Source organism: Ochlerotatus camptorhynchus, unplaced genomic scaffold (assembly GCF_037179485.1).
Source record: "Ochlerotatus camptorhynchus isolate MF236.1 unplaced genomic scaffold, CSIRO-AGI_Acam_v1.1 ptg000139l, whole genome shotgun sequence".
Taxonomy (NCBI): domain Eukaryota; kingdom Metazoa; phylum Arthropoda; class Insecta; order Diptera; family Culicidae; genus Ochlerotatus; species Ochlerotatus camptorhynchus.
Window position 1 is genome coordinate 35,960 of NW_027040629.1, and position 19,208 is coordinate 55,167.

Consider the following 19,208-nt stretch of genomic DNA (forward strand, 5'->3'; position numbering starts at 1 on the left):
AGTTGTTTTTTTTTTGTTGTTGCAAAAATCGCTACTCAAATGCGCGTAAAAAATTGAAAAGTTGGAATTTCGTAAAAACTCTATGTTAGATTTTATATAAATAATTTTTACATTGCAGACAAAAGAATCAGCAAAACAAGTCGAATAGTCTCCGAGATCGCTGTATTGCAAGGTTAAAAAAATCAGATTTCGCGAAAGATTTAAAGATTTGAGTTATATTTAAGTGCGTTCAATACAAGACTAACATCGATTTTACTATACCATACACAACCAACACAACATTTTTGAAGGTGTAAGGATGCTTAAAAAAATGTCGATTGTTTGAAACCCACCCAGGAAAATTTAAAATTGTGACCGTCACAAAAAGATGTTAGATTTTGAACGTTTATAACTGTGTCATTTATAGATGGAATTAAAATCCAAATGCACCAATAGATAGGAAATAGCTTCACGCATAGCTTCATAGCTCTCCAAATAAAATTCTTCAACGGTTTTTCAAAAAAAAAACAATTTGAAAAATTCACGAATAAAAAGTTCTCCAACCCCAAATCGTAACGCGGAAAGTAACCCATCTCTTTTTCCTAACAAGCCTTTAGTTTTCCCTACAATTTTGTCTAAGACGCCATTTTGAAAAACATAAATATTCAAAATGGCCAAATTTGAGCACCACTTGTTTTTCTGTTTGACCTGGAACTGCTCCACGCCATGTTCAAAATGGCGGATTAATCCACTTTCATGTAAATCCGATTTTTCTTCACCAAATTTTAGTTTGGGTGCGAACATCCCTAAATCGGTTGGTTTAAAAATTATTCTATGGGAGGAAATTTTCGGTGCATATTTGTATGGGGCAATTTTGGCTCTTCAAAGCCATAAACTATTATTTGTATGGAAAATGATGATAAAATTGAATAATTTAAATTTCCCCCGACAGACTATTTTAAAATGAAACGATTTAGGAATGCGAGGACCCCAACTAAGTTTTGGCGAATAAAATCCCGATGTACATGAAAGTTGATTAATCCACCATTTCGGACACAGCGTGTGCTCTCTTTAAACTTCCGGAAGAAAAATCTAATGTTGTCCTAATCAATCAACATAGTCAACAATAAGTTCTCGATGTTTGAAGCCATAATATGACATGCAAATTTACGACCCGGTACATCAACGTACCTAGTAATGTTCAGACCTTTATTGCTTTTTAACTGTTTTGTGATTGCAACGAAATCAGTAGACGCAGGCCTACATATCAGTTAAGCGTTTGTGACCGAACAGTTCCGTTCATTAATGATTCTATTTGGCCGAGGGGTAAATTGAATTACCTTCTAAGTATCCGGTTGTTTCGCCCGAAATGACCCATCATTAATTTTCAATTTGCTCCTAGAAAACCTCTGTTGTGTTCAACTTAAGCTCCAATTCATAAACTTTTCTATCCAGCGTTAGTTTTATGAAACATACGTAACGAATTCATAACACAATACAAGGCATTAAACCATTCCATACGCAGCCCCCTCAGTACACTTTCACGATTCCGTCGCTTCGAGGAAGTTTAATTAAGATAAGGTGTTTAACGTTTACTTTAGTTCAGTGCCACCACTACACAAGGAAGTACGGACAGCGCGGAAAGGTAATAACTAAACATCACGGGCGTAAATATAAATCATTAACTTCAATTTTTCGCTTTTTATGACCGTCTAGTTTATACATTCATCATTATTATTGCTCACTCGTCACGGCACCTATCTGATGGTGGTGGCAGGTAGAGCAATTGATGCGTTCATACCCCCCGTTTGAGTTAAGCACCACCCACCGTTGGGAACACGAAAAGGTCGGAAACAGTAAGCTCTAACTTATGAATGTGCATTTTTTTTTTAAACTTTGAAAGTCTCTTTTTGAAGTAACATTCACTTTTCCGTCCAACGGAAAGCGCCAGCAAAAGAAAGGGAAGCTTATCCAGAGGTACCATCGCTAATGGGTGGGTTTTATCTGCCTTCGATCGACGCGAGTGCAAACTAAAATAAACAATGCTGCTATCGACAGCGAGGTTCCAAAATTGTATTTATATACGCGGTAAAAAAGCTTTTAAAAATGCAAACTCACTCGCGGAAAGAGACCGGTGGAGATCAACAACACCCATTTACCAACGGTTGATCGTGGCCAAAGCTCGAATTAATCAAAAGGCTTTAAATTCGTGCTGACCCCAAAATATGGTAATTATTGCTAATGGAAGCAACTGTCTGCGTGCAGTTTTAACCTCTTCGTCAGATTCTCTCCACCACACTCTACACTGGCGAACAAACAGAACAAGTGGTCAGCCGTCGTGGTTCGTTCAAGTGCAGTTTTTCGATTAAATCTCGCCCACAGAACAATGAACAGACCGCGCGATGATGTAGTGTGGAGATTAATTCCCTAATAGTAGGTTTTCACCTGCCGTGATACGGATCTTTTGCGGAAGAGAAGGCACACATGGTGTTTTACTGTTTTAATGTGGTACACAAGTAGATTTGTGGTGGCTACGACGTAACTCCGTAGGTGGCAAAAGAAGGGCCAAGCATTGCCAGCCCACGTCAGTCGGTTGCCCACGTTTCTATGGTCTGACGGCGTGCATTCGGAAGCTCGTGGAATTGGATTAGGAAGTAGCAAACAACCGCATAGCTAGTCACATGTTGAGCGCGGATCATTTACTCACCTTGACCACAACTAAATAGGTGGAGCTAAACAATCACAACCCTTTCACTTGCTCTAAGCTTTAGAGCTTTAAACGCATTATCAATTTCCCTTTTATGACCATCGGTATCGGTGTCACGAGCTAAATGACCCATGACAAATTGGTATCAACTTGTTGAACCATCCGTCCTACCAGGTGACCGTTATGTTCTTCATGTTACCTCGAACCCGACGAATATTCATATTTCATAAACATATGCCTGCCACGAATACTTTCTACACCTTTCACAGTAAAGACATGTCCCCTTACGTGTCATGCTTATGGTTCACGTGTAGCTCGACCGTGAAAACTTTTCATTAAAAACAGAGAATGAAGTTACTTTAAATACCATCTTGACATGCATGCAGTCGCTCCACTCGCCTGTCACACGATGATGCCTGGATTGTATAATATGTACACAATGTACACTTTTTGGGTGCAGCAGCCAACCAACTGCTGCTGCTGCTGCATGCTGCACCAGTTGTTGTCGTTGCGTCGTCTTGCGAAGGAACACGCGTCTCCTGTGTGTAACAACTCTACAGCACCTACAAAGCATGAAGTCCGAAACACGATATTTCCATGTGCGTTTCGTGTGTGTGTGTTTATATGTAGGTATGTAACCGTAAAATGCGTTCCGATCAGGGTTGCCAAAAGTACACAATAATCTGTATTTCTACTAATTTTCCAGAGTTTTTACATTACTACAATACAACATTATATAGATTTTTATAAAAGTTATGGGTTGAAGATTTAAATTTTACTTAAACATCCCAAAAAAGTATGCTTAATTAGTTAAATTTTCCAAACTTTTAGAAATGCTTCAGTACAATTTTCGTGTGACCCACTCTTATCTACCTATTTTATTTGCCTTACCTAATCAAATGTGTATAGTTATTTAGCTTAACGAAGAAATTCAGGGTATCGTCCAAACTTGGCAACCCTGGTTCCGAGGTGCACAACTGAGACCGACCGACATCAGCGCTGCGCTGGGGAAGGACAATATCGCGAGCGTTGGTTGGTTGGAAAATGGTGCGTTGTGCATGCTCAGCTTGTCCCTGCCCTTAGCCAAACAGTAAACTATACTTTGCCTCAACACGGAGCTGCGACGCGGCGACGTTTTGAAGTTCAGCTGTGTTGTGATTTGAAATTGTGTACATGATCTATATTGGAAGTTTGACAAAGAATTGGAATTGGAATAATCAAAGCAAAGTCTTGAAGGATGAGTCTTTGCCAAACGGCATCTCTACCATCTTGGCTGATTGTTTCATTGGGTGTATGTGTATGCTTTGGAGATAGGTTAAGTTCACGGCAATTAATTGATAGGTCCCGTAAAATTTAAGGGCAATCCTTGGATTAATTTTGACGTAGGATTACGTCTTTCGGCAACATATTGGGGGTGCAATTTCAAAACACCAAAATAGACCTCGTTACAAAAAGTGGTCAGGTTTTGACCACTTATAACTCTGTCAACAGCGGATGAATTTTAATTTTAAACAAGCTAATCGATTTGAAATTTTTCCACGAATCTGTTGGAATGAACGTTGTGAACGTTGTATCAATATTCAACATTATTGAAAATTACACAAATGTCCAACTGTTGCAATCGTGATCAAAAGTATCACCGATTGCCTGCAAAAAGCGCTTGCCCTAACACAGATTTCAAAATCGAATTCCATCCGGTCTCGCCGCACGGTGCTTATTCAATCCCCGTGTGTGGTGGTGTGTGGTCGGTCGTCATCATCATCAGCAGCAGCAGTGCTTTCAGCGCGTGGCGTTGAACAAAGTTCTCCAGTTCACAACGAAAGGCTGCCCGCAAGCAGCTCACATGAGCGCAGTGATACCACATTTTTTTTTCGAATTTCCGTATTATGGTCTCAGTGCGGATTAACGTAAATCTCCATTGAGCAAATTCATAGTTCAGAAGGAGTTTGTTCTAAGTTTAGAATAATGAAAAATTACTAAAGTTTGCTTTCTGAAGAATTTGTCTATTTTAAAAATCTTGAAATCCTACAATCTTGATGTGTTTTGTATTTCTTCTACAGTATGAAAATACAAAACATTAAGTACCAGTTACAAAAGACAAATCTGTTTCCGGCTGAAAATTTCCGTAATAAAGTAACTATCACAATTTCCTAGAATTTGATTTTTTATGACTGAGATTACGAAAACCTTTATCTGGACATTTGACATAACACAGAACTTTTACTGGAAGTTGAGTCGAATTGCATGCAATAATCTTTATTTCTGTAATTACGCTTGTCAAATATAAAAATATTCAGTTAACTTCGACTCACAAACTGTAATCAATCACTTTGTGGGCTTTCTAAAATTGCTTGTTTACCGATTTGACAAAAAATTATTTAATCAACCTTCGTATCTGTAACCATGTGACATGGTTAATTAAACAAATAGAAAGGGAAACTAATATCCCTTACAACGAGAAATAAGAACATCTGAACATCCGAACTCCATTCGAAAGATTCCAAGTCTATTCGAAGCTTAGAAGGAAAACAATTATTATTTATCATAATTAAGAAATATAAAAAATTATATAAAATGCATTACCTTTATTTGAAAAATCTAAAAAGTCTGTATATTTTTCAAAAATCTGTAATCTGTATACACAGATATCTGTATCAAAATATTGAAAAAATCTGTATGATTACAGAAATGCTTGGCGTGCACAGTTGTACACACCATCTGTTCATTTGTTAATAACTTTTCACTCAGTTGTTGAAATTTGTTTTTCTTTAAAGTAATTGATATATTAGTATCATAGTTTACTGTATATATGCAAAGAGTAGGTAAATCTTAAAATTTGAATCAACACCAATGAATTTTTACACTTGAAGTCCGAGATGTGCAGCGAGCATTTCTCACTTCATTTTTACAACGCATAAACAAATACTGTTTATTACTAGAATTAAAATCTACTTTTTTACAAATCTATAACAAGCTTAAACTCCATTCTATCTACTGCTTCAAAAAGAACTATGTTTCGTCAACTGTGTGCTAGACCTGTGCGCCGCCACGTCACGCCGCCGCCGCCGACGATTTTCATACGCCGCCGCCGCCGATGAAATTGAACCGGCGCGCCGCCACAGTAAAATTGTCCACGCCGCCGAATAAATTTATGTCACGCCGATGATAAATCCGCAACACCTCTTCGGCAAAATGCATCTTGAACGCGTTGTAATTAGAACGTGTGTGCACGCTCGTTCATGGCTACTCAAAATTTAGTGAAAACTCACTCAATTTCATTACAACCGGATCTTCTCTAAATTTAGTAACATTGCCAGAACTACATTTTGAGTAAAATGGCGAGGTACTTGTTGATGAGTTATTTCTACTCATTTCCATATAATCCAAAATATAGGAAAATGAGTCAAAAATACACAAATGGGTGTCTTTTCGTTTTTTCTTTAGGATTAATAAACCAAAAACTGAAAAACAGTTACATCAAGCATCAAATAAAACAAAATGCAAAACAATTACCATTTAATTTGCGGTACGTTTCTGCATCCACGGCGGCTGCAATTTGCATCATTTTCGAATAAATTCTTTCGAAATTTTCAAATTTTCTTATATGACGGAAAGGAAAACTTCGTATTTTTACATTTTCACAATCAGGGCTGAAAAATTTCATTACAGCTAAAATGCTACTTTTAGAAATTATGAAACTATGGGATATTGAAATAATAATTTTTATATGAAAGATACAAGAAGAGGAGGTAAAGCTTGTGTAGGACATAAAACCTGTCAATGTCACTTCCAGAGTGTTAGCTATTAGAGTGTTAGCTATTAGCTATTAGTTATAACGAAGGGTATTCACTCATTGAAATATCTCATTACAGCTAAAATAGCTAATTGTGACCCTGTGAATGCAAAATTGACAGGATTTCTGTGTCCTATATGTATTGAAGAGTGGCGTTTTAGCTGTAATGAGATTTTTCAAGCCTGCTCAAAATTCCAGTTTGTTTCTTTTTGAGTCAACAAATGTGCTGAAATCTTAAAATTGAGATCTGCCTTTATTTATTTATTGTTGAGTCAATGTTGCTCATATTCAGAAATCCCAACTACTCATGCTTTGACGTTTCAAAAGAAGTTATGAAAATCAAAATGTCTGACTCATGTTTGAGTAACCTCGAACAAGCCTGTATGAGGCAACTATTTAGCGTCATTTATAGCGAATTCGTTTATTATCAGTGCGAAACCGAACTTTTTGGCAGAGCGAACCTCAACCGGAGCTGGGTTTTAAAAACAAACGAGCAAACTGACGTTTGTCAGAAAACAAGCAGACCCAATTTTGATACCCGATCCAGATTGGAACTGAATAATAAACGAATTCGCTATTAGTTTTTAGACGTTTGATCGCACTTGCTCTATCTAGCACACAGGGATGAATCCTCTTTGTCCTCCTGCTCGTGCTTGTTCGAGATTGCGTTTTGGTGCGCTGATCAAACGTCAAAAATCTCAGTTCACTGGTTTCGTCTCGATGAGCAAGAACAGCCAGATCTACAGGTGAGGCAGAAGGAAACTAGCCGACTCTTTCTTTCTCTCGATCCGACGAGAACACCGGATGAATGAAACAGTCGACTTACGGTTCCTTCTGCCTCACCTATAGATCCTGCGCATCGGTCTCGTCTTTACGCATTTGATTTTTGGAGGTTTTGTTTCCATTCACGACGACTTCAGCGATGTCGAATTTGAATTTAAATAAAATTCCCTTGAATTTTCTGTCGATTGATACTTCGAGAAGAAAAAACCTTTAAAGTGAAACGTGGAAAGAGTGACGTGAAAATACATATATTGAAGGAGAAAGTGATCTGGCCGGGTGATACCGAGGTCCGGAATTGTAAGTCGAAATGGATAAAATAAACAGACACATCTTAACCGATATCGAAGAATCTATAGATTGACTTTTTATGGATGGGCAAAACCCGTTATCTAGTATGGAGGAGGAGCTAAATGCTCAACTTCCGAGTTTGTGTGAAATGAATGTCAATGTTCCGTCAAGGACCTAAATAAGCCCCAACACTTATAACAATCAGCGTAACACGTTAGCATTACTTACGTAAGATGATGAAAAGTCTCGAACTAAATAGAGCTGGCGTGAATGCTGTATTGAACCGTCTCACGATCTCATATTCACAGCACATGAGTGGGCGCTAGTTGAATACTTCCGAAACTTTCTTGAGCCGTTTGAGGTGAGTTTTTTTTTAAGTTGTGGTTCTGAAACTATAATTGTAAACTATTGTTGAAATATCTCTAGTAACTAAGCCTACTAATAAGTTCCATCTGACCGATTGGTGACCATATTAGGTTTGAAAATTAATATCCAACCAGTGCATTGAAGATCAGATGCTCGTTTACTGACACACTAGCCATTCGATAGCTGAGAAAATAATGTTTGATTTTCACCTAACGAACGGAATTCACTAACTGAAATGCATTTAAAAAGCATCAGTGTTCATCCAGTTAATCTTGACATTTTGAAATTGCATCATTTTGGAAGAAAATGTACTTCAACTGAAAAATTGTCTCAGTCAGCGGACAAGTTAAAAACGTGCCAGTTAAAAGTCGATCACGTAGCGAACGTCTAGTGTGAAAAGTTTCATTTTAGTTCCAATGTGATTTTACTCTAGTCTGTTTCTAAAACATGGTGACATAATGGTGGTGAAAAGATTGTAGTAAAATTCCGTTTTGGTTTACAGATTATAGTAACCCTGTTGTCTGCTGACAAGAATGCAACAGTTAACATTGCCATGCTCTTGCAATCTGAGATTGAAGCTTGTATCAGTGAAAAAATTAAGGACTTGCTTGCCATGACACACATGAATCTGGGGATGAAGGAGCATCTGAATCGAAAGTTTCCTGTTAAGGACCTAATTTTGATTTCGACTTTACTTGACCCTCGATTTATGAACCTGAAATGCATTAAAAGTGCTTTGGATGAACGCTCGATTACCAATTTCTTGTACGTACTATATGATAAGAATTTATTGTACGGACATCATTAAAAAACGAATATTAAAATGGGTTTCTAATCAGACGATCGCGATAAACTTCCTTCTAACTCATCTTCCTCGTTGCTCAGTCTTGCTATGAAGCACTCAAACGTTGAAGATAGTGTGACCTCTGTCATCGAGAAAGAGTGCACCGCATATTTGGCTACGTCATACCCGAACAACGTTGTAGATGGAGATATTCTTTGCTTTTGGAAAATTAGAAAGCTTGGCAGCCTTGGTTCGCAAGGTCTCGCGAAAGGTATTGTGTGTGCACACCAAGTGAACGAGTTTTTAACATAGCTGGGCCGACCGTATCTGCACGTCAGTCAGGCATCCACCATAAGAATGTGGATAAAACATTCTTAATTCATGACAATTACAGCATTTGCAAAATAGAATTGTGCAATAATCACTGGCTTACTGACGAGGATCGGATTTACATAAAGGTGAATAAGGGACTATTATTAACAACACGCTGAAATTTTACCTTTTTTTTAATCTCTAACGGTCCAAGTTGTGCGAGATTCTACGTATATCCGAAAGACTTCATCTTCAATTACATAAACACAAGTTATATGACTACAATGCGCGTACATTCAAATATGCATCAGAGTAATAAAAGCACATCATTTATCACTATCAACATATAAATAATGTGTAATGCTCAATAAATGATAAAAGATTACTTTTCAATACTATCCACCTCTACATAACGTACTTTTCTTATACTAAATAAAAAGGTTGCTTACACTTTGCTATACGACTCCACCCCCTGCAAATGTAAATAAGCACTTGACTTACTTTTCTAAACAAATTCTGAATGCACGGCCAATGAGAACGACTCAAAATTGAGTAAGAGTTACTCACATTTGAGTTCAGGTTACTCAAATTCGCGAAAACGTAGCTCACCCATAGAATGAGTCAATTTTCCGACGCTTTTCCGAGGAAAAGTTCTCGAATATGAGGAAAACTGAATGTGGTTGTAGTCGTTCCACTAGTGCACTTCTAAACGTGGGTAAAATTTTCTTAAATTTTCCATATATTCAAGAACTTTTTCCCGGGAAAGTGTCGCAAAATTTAATCACACTATGAGTGACCTACGTTTTAGCGATTTTGAGTAATCTGAACTCAAATGTGGGTAGCATTTTTTGTACATGTGGGATTAGTTTGAAAAGTATTTTTTTTTCTAAATCATTAAAAATACACTCACGCCGACCCACGCCGCCACGCCGCCGCCGCCGAAAGCAAACGGCGTGACGCCGCCACGCCGCCGCCGCCGGCAGAAAATAACATATCACGCCGCCGCCGAAAATATTTTGATCGGCGCACAGGTCTAGTGCAAAGTTATTAGCAAATGAGTAGTTCGTGAACAAAACTGTGTATGACAAGCATTATTACAGATAAATCTGTATACGTGGCATCACTGCATGAGCGTCCGTTCACCGAAAAAGACGGAGGAAGCCGCACCGCTACTGATCGGATTCAGTAGCTCTTCGTGAATCACTGTTGACCATCTATGCCAAGCGTTCCAACATACAGCTCGCCAGCCTCATCCGTGTTGAACACCCTAATAGCTCAGCATTACTCAACCATCACGACAAAGCGGTTCTTTTCAGGACCACCATAAATTATTGTTGATTAAGAATTAGTTTTCATTGAACGAACGCTCGCCTTGCTGCCAGCCACATCACCTCCAAAGCTCTTTGATAATGTACACAGCCACCAAACGTTTGTGGTCAAATACGTAACAGTATTGAAGTGGTACACAAAAATTCTCACGCTGACCGAATACCACATGGCCTTGTCAATGAACCAGAAACACTGCGAATTAAAGAAAGATTTTCTCCAGGACACTAGGAAAAAGCTAACAAATCTCGTATTTATATGATTACTCGTGAATATCTCGCGAATGGACAATTTCAGCAAGAAATTCCTCCAATCAATTCTCGGTTTTTTGATTATCTATTGAATAAACCACGAATTTTGCACGGAAATGCGTAATTTTGTCTTGAAAAACGAGGCATTTCCGTGATGGAAAAAAGTGGTTTCCCTTACACAGTCGCCGAATATTGATACCGAGCACGTAATCCTACGGCAAATCCACGGTTGTGTCTTGGATACAACCTCTTACTTTTTTTTTCTTGTTAAGAGCACATTGAGGAATCAAGGCAAGCCTTTGATTTCTTTTGGGCTACAATAAAATTGAAAGTTAGTGGTACTGAGGCAGTTTTTAGATAGGCTTTCCATGTTTATTCACCACTACTTAACAAATTGCGAATGGTGGAATTTTTTCAATGTTTCAGATTTATAAAACTGAGCCTGTAGTCTGAGTTCAAGGAAGTTCTTGGAAGTTAAGGGTAATTTGTAAAAGTCATGAGAACATCATTTGATTTCAGAGAACTTAATATAAATTCGAAGAACTTCGTAATAGTTCAGGGAACGTTGTAAAACGTCAAAAAACTACATAGATCTTCAGGATACTTGGATGAACATACTTCGTAGATATGTAATCTTGCAAACTTTCTATAATTGCAGCAAATAGGAGTTGAGCTAACTTAGTAAAAGCTCAGTTAACTATGTAAAAACTCAGCGAACGTTTCGAACATGCTCTGCACTCTCATAGAAGTAAAAATGGCAGCACAGTGAGCAAAAAATATTCGATTAGTTATTGATCGAGTTATTAAAAATGGGACATCTCCAAGGGGCAAGTCACTCAGCACATTGTGCCAAAATTAGATTCGGCACAGCTGGGGCTCATCCATCGGCACACCTTTGGTACAATCTCGTAGGTATTGGATTGTTGCAAAAAAAAAATGGGAGCACACTGGGAGCTGTCATTGAAGTTGTTCACAACATTACGTGCTGTTTGACAAATATTCTGGAACATCCTCTTATTAAATATACCAGAGGAACTCAGACCAGCAGTTCACTTATAGATCTAAATATGAAATGTAGGATCTAGAGTGGGCTCAAGGGAAAGAGGCAGTTAATCAGACCCCATTAGTACCCTTAATTCAAATAATGCTGCAACTCACACAAAACAATCTAAAGAAGTATATTAATCATCCTCTATAGTCGGTCTCCAACAATGCTCCCCACCGGTTCCAACTCTTTCCGGGCGTTGATAGACCGGTACTTTTCACATCACGAAAAGCTAGGTTTCTGGTCTGCCTTCGAGGGCATTATAAAACACTAAAACACAGGACTTTTATAAGCCTATGGAACACAAAACATCGCACATTTCGCACACCCGCCACTTGCTGCGTCATCCTCAATTCAATTTATCCTTGCGATTTCAAACCAAAACATTCAAGGTGTCAGAAATACCGGGTTGCCGGGATGGGTATTTTACAAACAATCGCAGCTTGCTCTATGACCGGCACAATCGGCACACTTGCGACACACTGACAAAAAATATGACCCAAGATTGGTGTGCGGAGTGACCTACCCCTTGGACATCTCTGATTTTTGGTAAAAGCGCAAAATTTCAACTCTACCGAGGGGGTACCATAAGCACAAAAACACCTTGCATACAGGGAGTAAAGGGACCGCGAAAGAGGACACTAAAATATAAAGTTTTTTCTTCGGACTGTTTTATCTTAGCGTTCTTCTTTGGTCTTACTCCTGAGCAAAGCATATTTTTTCAATAATATCATTATTAACATATTATTACTCAAAACTATCTCTTATCGCGATGATAAAGAGTTAAAATGAGAATCATACCAAGATTTTTACCTTTTTGTGCTGGCAAACATTAAAATTTCCCGCAAAAAATGACATCCAGCTGCACACAAACGATGTTTTGGATATGTTTTGTTTATTTTCGTGGCATTTGAAAGTTCATTGTAAGTCCAATGTGTCTCGAAATGTTCAAAATAATGAGCTGGTTTACCCACAGTTCCCTTACACATCCAAAAGTAGCAGTTGAGGCTTGGGAAGCTAGTCTATAGTTGTGTTGACCCTTTGTTAAAAAAAAACGTGACATTCCATTGAAAGTTCGACTTTTTTTTGATGGATTGAAATAAACGCAAGACCTCGCGTAAGACCCATTTGGGGAAACTAACTTTGTTCGAAAATTCATACAAATTTCAAAATTGTTTACAAAACCTTCCGACGATCACATTTCACAATCTGTTCATGCATTGCACATTACAAAGTCTGCATGCTTTTCATGAAAATCTGTAATACAATCTTATATTTCGCGGTTGGGTGCAGGTCATGCCTTATGGAATTCTTAATGTTGTTTGCTTGTGCTTCTATAATAGCTTTATGACGGATTTCCCAACAAACATTGATAAAGGGTGATACGGTCAAAATTTGGTCAAGGGAAAACGCGTGTAAATCGGTGAAATCGTTTATTTAAAAAATCAAATTAAATTTCTTTTTCAAGTTCAATTAGTATAAAATTCAGGAAAAATATTCAGTTAGGCTTCCGCTTTTCCAAATCCGAATTGCCGGGCCTTACGCTTGACCCCTGCCATCAGATTTTGTACAGCCACCTTGTCCACCTTCTTCGCCGCAGAAAGCCAGTTTGCCTTGAACTGCTGCTCGCCCTTAGCAGTTTTTTTGGTCTTCTTTAGGTTCCGCTTGACAATAGCCCAGTATTTCTCAATTGGGCGGAGCTCTGGCGTGTTGGGAGGGTTCTTGTCCTTGGGAACCACCTGCACGTTGTTGGCGGCGTACCACTCCATGGCCTTTTTACCGTAATGGCAAGATGCCAAATCCGGCCAAAACAGTACGGAACAACCGTGTTTCTTCAGGAAAGGCAGCAGACGTTTATTCAAACACTCTTTCACGTAAATTTCTTGGTTGACAGTCCCGGAAGCTATGAAAATGCTGCTTTTCAAGCCACAGGTACAGATGGCTTGCCAAACCAGATATTTCTTTGCGAACTTTGACAGTTTCATGTGCTTGAAAACATCTGCTACCTTTCCCCTTCCTTTTGCCGTATAAAACTCCTGTCCCGGAAGCTGCTTGTAGTCGCCTTTGACGTAGGTTTCGTCGTCCATTACCACGCAGTCAAACTTCGTCAGCATCGTCGTGTACAGCCTCCGGGATCGCGCTTTGGCCGTCGTATTTTGTTTATCATCGCGATTTTGAGTCACTACCTTCTTGTAAGTCGATAGTCCGGCTCGTTTTTTGGCTCGATGCACGGTTGTAGACGATACACCCAGCTTATTTGCGGCATCTCGGAGAGAGAGGTTAGGATTTCTCTTGAAACTACCGGCAACTCTCTTTGTCGTCTCAGCGGCTTCCGGTTTTCGATTTCCCCCCGATCCAGACTTCCTGGCTGTCGACAAACGTTCCCCAAACACTTTAATTACATTTGTAACGTTTGATTTGGCAACTTTTAGCGATTTTGCCAACTTTGCGTGCGAGTAGCTCGGATTTTCGCGATGCGCGAGCAAAATTGTGATACGCTGCTCTTCTTGCTTGGACGGCATTTTGACAACTGAAGAGTGAATTCCAAAATCTAAATAAGAGCAACATTCTACACACACACACCTTCAAAATGAGGGGTGTTCAGGTTTTTTAAATGCAAAATTGAAAGAAATACGTCAAGTTGATATTGACCAAATTTTGACCGTATCACCCTTTAGCTGAATAACTGAATAACAAAAATATGCTTCTTCAGCTTAAAAAATGCTTATTCAGCTCTGCATTGGTGCCAAAAGAGACTTGCACCATTGTCGGGGTCATTGGACAGGCTGTTTCTAAAAGGAAATTAAAAACTGCTTCTAAAAATGACCATCACCAATAATTTTCCACAGCAACTACACGCGACACATGGAACCTTTTTCGTCGGAACGTCGTCAATCATTAGCGGCTGAGAAACATTCTCCGAGGACAATGTTTTCCTTTTTGTGTGTTTGCTGACAAACTCAAAGCAATACATAATTAAGTACTTAGGAGAACATTATTTATGTGGCATTCGTTACTTTTCAAGGGCCTGTCCTCGATCTTGGCGTGCTTGGTTGGATGGAGACGAAAAACGTCTGCTTACATAAAAAGAAAACACAGCATGCCATGGGCTAATTCCCAGTGCGGCGGTGAGGGTGAGGTTAGAACTCATGGCTTGAGGTTCAATGCTATTCAAATTAATCCAGTGGAAAACGGAGGACACAAAAAAATTAGACCAACTATCGTGTGCGTCGTCTGTGTGTGTGTGTGAGAGAGAGTGTATGTCAAATCATTAGATTATTCTTTTGAACGAGGGTAGGTACTTCAGGAATATTAATAACATCGAGAAACAAGAGCGAAAAGGGTGAATAGTAAATGAAGTCACAACTCGTATAAATAGGGTCTTCTTCACACGTAGCAGGCGATGACGATGGGGCCGGTGCAACTTGATACACTGTTTGCTGCGCTCGATCGAGGGTAAGACAACGGATCGTAGTGCATATTTAATTAGAATGTAAAATTTGATATTACAGTTTATTACGATGGGGATTAGTTTCGCTTGCATTTGCACCGCGATGGGAACTGGGCTCGTATAGAATGGATTGAGAACAGGTCGTGTCATGGCGGTGCAAAATAAATTTACAAGGGTCCGATGGGATTGTATGTATTTAACCCTTTTTCTGAGCATTGGTCGAACGAGGGGTTAAAGTTTGTTCATTTTAAACCTGCTGCTACTGAATAAATTGAATTCATGTGGAAATGGCACAAATGAGCTATCGATTGCTCCCTGATATACGATTTGCTAAAAGCACTATCGCAGTCTGGCATCGAACGATCACTAGTTTTATTGTGCTAATACCAGTTTTAAGTGCTCTAAACGCCAACTTAATCACACGCAATCAGCTATCTTGCTATACTTAAATTTTACGATTTCAGAAAATTGGATAAAACAAAGAGTTGATCTTCAAGGCAATAAAACAAATTATTTTTATTTTTTTCAAAGTCAAGTTCAAGTCGTGGCGCTGGCAATAAAAGCAAAGTTAATCAGCCTATACTTTGCGACAGTGCCTGTCGTGATGATACAAACATCCATTAGCGTGACGGTATGATGTACATTCAACGATTTTAAAATGGTGCTCGACACATCAACTAACTGCATTAATAAAACGATTTCCAAATCAAGAAAGCTCTGGTTGGACGCAAACAGTGCGGTGTTAATTCCGCCATATATTTACGACACAAAATTGTACCCTGAGGTAGCTGAAAAAAAAAACATGTCGCCTAACCACTAATTTAATACGTTTCGTTTCTTTTTCTTCCTTGCAGATCGGTCTACTAGTGAAATGACAATTTCGACCGCGGCGCCACCAACGGCAGTATTAACCTTCTCCGGCGTCTAAGAAAAGCAACGACCAGGTTGCCATTAATTAGCACCGATCATGCTGCACCAGCAAAAGCACTGACACGCGAATGGCAGATCAGAGCAACAACATATAGACGCCCGCGGTCAGCCTCCGACGAAATCGAGAGCTTTTTAAGGAACATATTAACTAATAAATGCAATCGCTAATTAGATAGATAATAATACACCGCACAGCGGCACAGTTGCTGAAAATGCGTCGAGTGTGAAACCGAGTTCCAGAGAGCCCGAAGAAGGTGTGCTCAAGTGCCCAAAAGCCATAAGCGCGATCGAAGGAAAGAGCGTGTGTGTGTGTAATCAAATAGCTGAAAACATATAAAATACCACGAGAAGCACCAGCTTCATGATGGACAACGGCAGCATACCGGTAGCGATGCTGAGGAGGCACCTGAACTCATTCATGATCGTCCTGATAGTGTTAGTTAGCTGCAGCTTAGATAGGATTGACAGTTGGACACCAGATGTCCTGACCAAGTCATACATTACATACGGTGAGTGTTTTGAAAGATCGCAGTCTCCTCCTACTGTCATATTTTCTTCGTTTTATTACAAGCGTTCGTTTGCCCCTATACAGACCTCATTAGGAAGTGGTCGTGTGGCTTGCCGGCCTGCAACTCATCCCTACCGAGTGCGACATTTGATACCTTTACTGTCGTAATTTTATCATCCCGCACATGATCAGTCGAGTGACTTCCGATTCTGTCCTGTGGCTGAAAAAGGATCCCATCTTTGTTTGATAGCTCGGTTCGGTGATCACTTCCGTCGAATTCAGCTACCGCCTTTTATGGCTTCTATTTGCAGTACACAGCCGGCAGATTGTGTAATTTGAAAGATTTTTTGCTTTTAACGCTCTACACGAATAATCTACGCTGGGAATGTTTTCTGTAGCTATTGCGGAATGACATATCATTGAGGGTTTTAATTGGCGCAAAAATGCATCATGCACTTTCGTACTTTATTTGTTATGAGCCGCTGTTTTACGACCGTTATGACGAAATTTATGATACATCTTCAATGACTTTACGATCCTTTTGAATGGCGTAATGCTAGCTTTTCAATCGATTTAAATTGTACATACACTGTAAGCTCTATTGCCATGAACTCTTTACCGGGGAGCTTAGATAGGGCGCCATTCAAACGCCATTGAATTTACTTCGGCCTAGCGCTTCTTTTGTTTTTGAGAAAAAATGATGTAAACATTCATATCACGCGTTCTCATTGACTTCGTTCGGTAGCTTTTGAACTAAAGAATCGTACCAAACGCATAATTGACTCTGAAACAATGGATTTATTTGATGTATTCTGCTCGATAGGTCCACAAATGGACGATTAGGCCATATACGTGGTCTACCCTACATGCAATTTGGAATTACTCACCTCAGGATCAATATCCGTCAATTTGGTAGCACGAGTGATGAATAGAATTCTTGGATAACCTTAATTTCTCTACGGTATACGGTTGCGGTACCACTTATAGGCCACTTAAAGGCCCCGGGTCACATCCCAAGTAACAATTCAGTAACCATTTGGCATCCACTCTGATTTATGATGGTTTTAAAATGGCAATGAACAATCCATTTAGCTTAAATACAGCATTTCAAAGTGTAAAACACTCCTGGTTTTTGCTGTTTTAAAAACCTTTTATAGTCTGTCAAGAAAGTCAAAAACTGTCTTATTTTAAAAATCAATTTAAAATAGTTCTCAATCCCTCCTTAAAACTGTTCTGTAATTCAAGCATAAACGTCATAAGCAATTGTTTATTAATGTATTGATAAAATATTTTATAAACGTGTTCAAGCATTATAAAAGCAGCCATAAAACCATTAGGTTTTGCATTAGGGCAAAAAGCATTTATTGTTGCTTTTTAGGCTTTTTAAAGTTCATCATAAACTCACCAATCACTCTGTTTACCAATTTAAGCTTAAAAGATGGTTCCTCATAGTTAATAAAATCCAAATTTATGACAAGGAAATCTTGAAGCATAGACGAAGTAGGATGAAAAATTCAAGTCGATTTCAGCAAAATTTCAGCACACCATCAACGATTGTCAATCTGGCGGAGAAGAGTAAAGTGAGCGTGGCCCTCGAATTCATAAAACATTGTCGAAAGTTTAAAAACATACCAGCCTTCTCCAGATCTTGCGAATAGATGACAACCGATATCAAACCACTGAAACTGTTAGTTAGCGGGTTTCCGAAAAACGATTTTATTCGGCGAAAGAAGGATCTTTTTCGGGAACGATTGCGCTTCCAGCTGTTGTAAAACAGTATCGCAAACTATATGAGTAACTGCTCACAATCCATCGGGAGAAAACCGCCTGGAAGAACCCTGGATCCCACAGCGCAACTATCGAAAGATAAACAAACTTTGACGTTGAACTTTTTGCAGGCAACGATTTTATTCGGCGAAAGAAGGATCTTTTTCGGGAACGATTGCGCTTCCAGCTGTTGTAAAACAGTATCGCAAACTATATGAGTAACTGCTCACAATCCATCGGGAGAAAACCGCCTGGAAGAACCCTGCATCCCACAGCGCAACTATCGAAAGATAAACAAACTTTGACGTTGAACTTTTTGCAGGCAACGATTTTATTCGGCGAAAGAAGGATCTTTTTCGGGAACGATTGCGCTTCCAGCTGTTGTAAAACAGTATCGCAAACTATATGAGTAACTGCTCACAATCCATCGGGAGAAAACCGCCTGGAAGAACCCTGGATCCCACAGCGCAACTATCGAAAGATAAACAAACTTTGACGTTGAACTTTTTGCAGGCAACTTTACCTCCATAAAAGCTACCATAAATATGAACGGGTTAGGATCAAGCAAAACGGCTTTAGATAAATGCAATTCAGCCTGCAAGTTTTCTTCATAAAAACCATTTTAAAACCTTATGAATTTGTTAAGGATTTCTTGAAAGCAAAACAACTTTTTCACAAATGACCCATGAAAATCAATTTTTTATCCATGTTCCAATTAGTTTGCTTGTTTTTTTACAACCTTCGATTTTCAATCTATATTTCCTTAGATATAACTATATTTTGGTAAATTTAACAATGAGTTAACATTTAAATGCAAAAATTTCCCGGTCAAGCTCGATCTGAAGTTTTTTTTTTCAATTTTACATTGTAAAATTTAGTAAAATTAGTAAAATCGACGTTTTACGAGGGCGGACTTAT

The 19,208-nt window shown here is 38.9% G+C and overlaps 1 protein-coding gene across 1 annotated transcript in view; it reads left to right on the forward strand.

Annotated features, from left to right (window-relative positions):
• The window catches only part of LOC135700603 (semaphorin-1A-like), a 71,755-nt gene that overhangs the window by 17,604 nt on the left and 34,943 nt on the right, over positions 1 to 19,208 (forward strand). The window contains exon 3 of the mRNA XM_065221143.1: positions 15,940 to 16,524. Within this exon, the coding sequence (XP_065077215.1) occupies positions 16,377 to 16,524 (148 nt within the window). The 5' untranslated portion in view covers positions 15,940 to 16,376. The remainder of the gene's footprint in view (positions 1 to 15,939; positions 16,525 to 19,208) is intronic.